This window comes from Panthera onca, chromosome B2 (genome assembly GCF_046562875.1).
Source record: "Panthera onca isolate mPanOnc1 chromosome B2, mPanOnc1 haplotype 2, whole genome shotgun sequence".
NCBI classification, from domain to species: Eukaryota; Metazoa; Chordata; class Mammalia; order Carnivora; family Felidae; genus Panthera; species Panthera onca.
The window spans coordinates 17,993,601-17,999,600 of NC_138343.1; the positions used below are offsets into that span (position 1 = coordinate 17,993,601).

The window sequence follows — 6,000 nt, forward strand, 5'->3', positions numbered from 1 at the left end:
AAGCATGGTGATTATACCTGAACAGTGTGCATCATACTTGATCCTAGCAACATGTGAGAGAGAAGTGGGGCTTTTACCTCCTTCATTCTGGACACTGAATTCCACATAGACAACTATATGGTCATGACTCCCCCACCACACTTTCTTGAGTCCTGATTTCTTTTATCTCTACAACGTCACGTCTTCCGGCTTTTGGAAAACCACATTTTAAAAAACATTCTATGCGATATCACCTCACACCTGCTTGAATGGCAGTTTATCAAAGGACAAGAAATACCAAGTCTTGACGAGGATGTGGAGAAAAGGGAACCTTCTTGCACTGTCGGTAAGACTGTAAGTTGGTGCAGCCACCAGGGAAAACAATATGGAGGTTCCTCCAAAAATTAAAAATAAAACTATCCTATGATCCAGCAATCCACTTCTAGATATTTATCTGAAAAAAACAAAAACACTAGATGAAAAAGATATGGCAGTCCATGTTCACTGCAGCATTATTTACGACAGCCAAGACATGGAAACAACCTAAGTATCCGTAAGTGGGCGCATGGATAAATAAATAAATGTCGTCGAGGTCCATCCATGTTGTCACGAATGGCCAGATTTCATTCTTTTCTCTTTTTTTATGGCTGAGTAACATTTATATATAAAAAATATATATTTAAATATATATTTAAATATATATAAAATATATATAATATATAGATTATGTTTATATGTTAATATATTTAAATATGTTATATTTTTATGTAAATATATACATAATATATAAATAATATAGTTATTACTTATATCTATTTTTATATTATATAAAAATATAAATAACATATTTTTAAATATATATTTAAATTTATATATATATTAATATTTTTTTATATATAAATGTTACTCAGCCATAAAAAAAATAGAAAAGAAAGAAATCTTGCCATTCGTGACAACATGGATGGACCTTGAAGACATTATGCTAAATGAAATAAGTCAGACAAAGAAAGACAAATACCATATAATCTTATTTATATGTGGAATCTGGGAAAAACAACACCACCCCCACCAACAAAACAGTCACAGATACAGAGACCAGATTTATGGTTTCCAGAGATGGGGTGGGGGGTGGGTAGGCAAAATGGGTAAAGGTGGTCAAAAGTTGCAAACTTCCAGTTTTAAAATAAATAAATTTGGAGGGCGTCCAGCATGGTGACTGTCATTAATGACAGCATTTTGTATTGTGGGGGCCGAGGACAGTCCACTCCAAAATGTGCCATTTTGGCATTTTGATTGTTTTGAATAAAAGTTACTTAAGAGTCAGTACAAAAACAACATCCTGACCCTCCCCTCTCCCCCTTTGTGCCCAGAAAGCAGGAAGTAAATCTCCCATGTGAAAGCTACTTTCCCTGTATCAGGAGATGAAGATACATCCTTATCAACAGAGGTAGGAAATTCAGAGCTGAGAAGAATATATAAACAAACCTTGGTACTTCTATTCATTCACTATCTCAGCCCAAATCCTGTTTAGAATTTCTTACTGATTGAAGCTCCCCAAAATAAGTTTTCTTTGTCCTGTCAATTCCTCACAGATTTATTGTCTCTTTGTCTAAAATGTATAAAAGCTGGATGCCCTCGTCATTTCTCTGGGTCTCACTTTCATTACTGGGTCTCTTCATGCCGTAATTAAATTTTGGGTTTTTTTCCCCCCTTCCCCTTAATTCCTCGCATGTCAAATGAATTTTTAGACCAGCCAGAAGAACTTTGAAGAGAAGAGGTAAATTTTTTCCTCTCCGACAATATATTTGAAAATTGCTATTCAGAAAGCTCTTAAAAGTTCTCATCACACATACAAACAAGTTCTCATCACGGGAAAAATAAAATTTATAGTGGTAACCATTTTGCAATATCTACAAACAGTAAGCCATGCTTTACAGCCGAGACTAATAGGTTATATATCAATTATACCTCAATTAAAAATAAATCTTAGGGGCACCTGGGTGGCTCAGTTGGTTAAGTGTCTGACTTCGGCTCAGGTCGTGATCTCACGGTTCGTGAGTTCAAACCCCACATCAGGCTCTGTGCTGACAGCTCAGAGCCTGGAGCCTGCCTGCTTCGGATTCTGTGTCTCCTTCTCTCTCTGCCCCTCCCCCACTCACACTGTCTCTGTCTCTCAAAAATAAATAAACATTGAAAAAATTTTTTCTTTTAAATAAAAATTTTAAAAAATCTTAAAAATAAATAAAGAGGTTGTTTTCAAGTGGTTGGGGAGAAAAAACAGGTTTCTAGGTCTATGAAGTTTTGTATAACAACATCTAAAACAGGCACCTGGTTCGCAGCCCTGGGCGTCTCTGAGAATTACCTGGACATGGAATGAATGAACATTTAAGGCGAGGTCCACCCAGGTGGTCAGGCCCTTTGGGAAATGGTACTTGGCCTTAATGAAGCAACAAGCTCAAGAAACCGTGAATCTGATCGTCATATTGATTCCAGTTGCTTTTCCCTTGGCTGTGAATCTGAATTCCTATTTTGATTTGAACTAGCAGGACTGAATCAGTTCAGTGTCAACAACTTGAGATCATTCAACTCACTTAGAATGTGGACCAAAGGGAAGGTACAGTTAATTTAATAACCACTGAGAGCTAATTGAAATCAAGTTAAAGGAATACCAGGCTTACGAGACCTGGTTTATACAATGGGCAGGATCGCGTGCTAGCTGGGTACCTTGAGCACATTCATGCAATCACATTCCTTTAAGCCCCTCTAAATGTCTGGTTTGATTCCAGGAAAGAACTTGCAAATAAAAAATTTTGAAGTCGTCCCCTGCTCCCATGTTGAAAGGATGGGAATTTGCAACAGGAGCAAAAGTATTATTAAAATGTCCGAGGGTGCCTGGGTGGCTCAGTTGGTTAGGCGACCGACTTCGGCTCAGGTCACGATCTCACTGTTTGTGAGTTCCAGCCCCGCGTCGGGCTCTGTGCTGACAGCTCAGAGCCTGGAGCCTGCTTCGGATTCTGTGTCTCCCCCTCTCTCTGCCCCCTCCCCTGCTCACACTCCGTGTCTCTCTGTCAAAAATAAATAAACGTTAAAAATTAAAAAAAAAAAAAGTGTCCGAACTGCCATGCAAATTTACTTTATGAGCTTCATTCCCGATTGTAAATAACATCACCCTTAAAGGAGAATTGGGTTTGATCTTTTATAGGCACAGCCAGCTTCGCCCTCAACCCTTTGGCCTGTCTCGAGACTGCCCCACACATTTGAAGTGAGTCTACGAATCCAAAAAGGCAGTGTGGCATAGCAGCAAAATCAAGTCAGACGGTTGAGCTCTAGCTCTGCCCTGCTCATCACTATGTCTCAGTTTCCTCATCTGTGGCATGGAGATGAGTCGGATCATGAGTTACATCTGGGAGCAGAACTGCTGGAAAGATTTTTTGATTAACATTTAAAACGGTAACGGTCTTCCCCATTCAACTTTTTTTTTTTTTTTTTTTTTTTTATTTTTTTATTTTTTTATTTTTATTTTTTTTTATTCAGTACCGATCGTGCAACGTTTACTCACAAGAACAAAAGTTAAGAGACACACTCGTACCTGGAATCCTATTGAGCGTCACCCAGAAATGTTCATCGGGGCTATAGGTGTCCTTGGACCAGGAAAGCAAGTCGAGTGCGTGCTGATCTTGGAGGACAAAGTTGGCGAATTCCCTCGTGAGGGCCACATAGGCAGTGCCGAAGTAAATGGTCATGTTGTGAGGAGGTGGAGTTTTTAATTTTGTCGTTTTAATCACGTAGGAGTTTTTTTGGTGTAATAGCTCTCGGTGGACATATTTAGTCCGTCCGATAACATGACTGGGGGGCAGCACCCCCGGGGTAATGTTTTTCCCTTTAAATCCTTTCAGATACTGAACTATCTCCTTGTTGGTTTTCAGGGGGAAATCTTGCCCGCACATGTTGATGGCGTACCTCCATGGCACCTCGGAGGCCGCGAGATCTTTGATGCAGTTCAGGTCGGCCTGGAGCCTGGAAATCCCACCATAGACCACTGGCTCCATTTTAGAAGCCAGAAAAGCATTTGGGAAGCAGTTTAGTAATTGCTTCACCGCATTTTTAAATGTACCCGTCGCCTTTTCATCCACGTGAACACAGTAGACGTTTTGGGGCATGTAAATCGCCCTAAAGAGTCTCTCAAAAGTGCCAAAGTCTTTGTGGATGGTCACTGTGTAAGCCAAAGGGAACCCCGCTTCTTCCTTAGAGAGCGTTTCTGTTATATAGTGACTTTGAGCCATGTAGTCATAACAGGTAGATTCACGGAAGGTAGTTTTCAGGGCATTCTCTGTTGGGTAAAATAACTTCCCCTTAAAAATCTGATGACAGACTTCTGCTAACAGCGAGGCATTGGACAGAGATGCCCTCAGAAAATGCTTATCCTCCCTTAACTCGTTCTTATAAACAAATACAAAGATCAGGGCCATGATAAGAGACACACTAAAAAGACAATGCTTCCAAGAGACCATCATTCAAAGCCAGAAAGTGAGTAAATGCCTCTTGAGATCGGATCAGAGTGTAGATATATTTAACTTACATTGCCTCCGGAATCCATAAATCATCCTCTGGGGACTCGCAATTCTGATCGACTGCTCTGGGCCCTTCCAGGAGACGGTTTTGTCCTTTTTCTTTCTTCCTTTCCGGCTCATTCGCGGCTGTGTTTCATTTCAACCTCTCTATGACACATTTCTGAAGTAGCTCCTGGGGACATCTGCTCTGCTCTCTCTCCGGTGAACCTGCCACCTGTTACCACACGAAAACCAGCTGCCTCAGGAAGATTCTGATTCTGATGTGTCCCCCCGTCCCCACATTAAAATCACCGAAGGGTGAGGTCACCATTCCGCAAGTGATCCCTCTAAGATTTCTACCGTAGCTTCTTCTCCCGGACAAAGGTTGCCCACTATGTCAGCTCCCCAACTTCCTGTTAATCATTGCGTTCAACTGACTGACTTTGTTTGCTTAAACAGCACTGCCAAGTTAAAAGCTTCAGCTCTAAGCATGTGAACACTGCCTGGAGAGACACTCTGTCAATAAATATTTAGTGCTTAAAAATTAATTGCTTAACCCTGTCTTTTTCCACACACACACCCTCCTCCCTATATTGGCCGGCTGTGCTATTTTAGCAAGGCATATGACTGGCTGCTGAGCCAAATTCTTTCCAGGGCTTAATTTTCTCTGCGGCGAGGTGAGGTCCTTTAAAAGGTACATTAGCAAACTTACGTCACCGCCTAACTTACTACACAAAGCGACTGGGGGGACTTGGTGAATAAAGGTTAATTAAAAAAAAAAAAAAGCCACCCCCAAAAGGAACAGTTGTGGTTACCCAGAAATTGTGTCAAGGCTAAAACTGAAGTTAGTGAAATGTCAGGTTGATTTCACACCCGGCCCAAGTTGGGCACCCTTGGAGTAGACTGACGCCCCGAGAGGTAGGAGAGAAAGGTTGTCTCGGTCTGGGAGGTTCCAGAACTCAAGGAGAGAGGCTTTACAAACGTACGAGTGCTTCCAAAGGAGTATCCCTGTGTAAAAAAATGAATTTTACCGCCTTCATAGGTCAGTCATGAGACAACATATAAAGAGTTCATGGCCACGCCCAGCGACACCCAGGGCTGCAGAGAGGAGAGGGAACAAAAGCCCCCTCCCCCGTCATGAGTCAAGAAAATGACGCAATCATCACTTCTCCTTTGCAACCTTTTTTACACTTCCCTTATTCTTTGCTCCGTGAGTCTATGCCAGTTAGATGATCTGTCAAAGACAGCAGGGATCACTTTTACTTTATTTGGTAGCTTGATGCATGTGGGGGTGAGAGCGTGCCGCGCCCACTCAACAGAAGTTAGCGCCGCACTCGCATCTCTCTTGTCTGTTTCTGGCTCCCACCATCCTCTGCCCGGGCTAGACGATCAAATATTTATTGATCGAGAGAGCTCTAGTTTTCATTTCCCTGTTTCCCTGATCACATTAGTGTGAGATTCCAAGTATTAA

At 41.5% G+C, this 6,000-nt stretch overlaps 1 protein-coding gene across 4 annotated transcripts in view; it reads right to left on the bottom strand.

The window, feature by feature from the left end:
• Positions 1 to 5,605, bottom strand: part of GCNT2 (glucosaminyl (N-acetyl) transferase 2 (I blood group)) — an 83,884-nt gene extending 78,279 nt beyond the window's left edge. Inside the window, exons 1-2 of one of the 4 annotated variants that reach the window (XM_078446654.2) lie at positions 4,559 to 5,582; positions 3,569 to 4,309 (exon numbers count right to left, since the gene is read on the bottom strand). In XM_078446654.2, coding sequence (XP_078302780.1) covers positions 3,569 to 4,262 — 694 coding nt within the window. In that variant the 5' untranslated portion in view covers positions 4,263 to 4,309; positions 4,559 to 5,582. Of the gene's footprint in view, positions 1 to 2,462; positions 3,398 to 3,568 lie in introns of those variants that run through there. The other 3 variants (XM_060614818.3, XM_060614817.3, XM_078446653.2) reach the window with 3 other exon arrangements.
• Between the last annotated feature and the right edge of the window lie 395 nt (positions 5,606 to 6,000).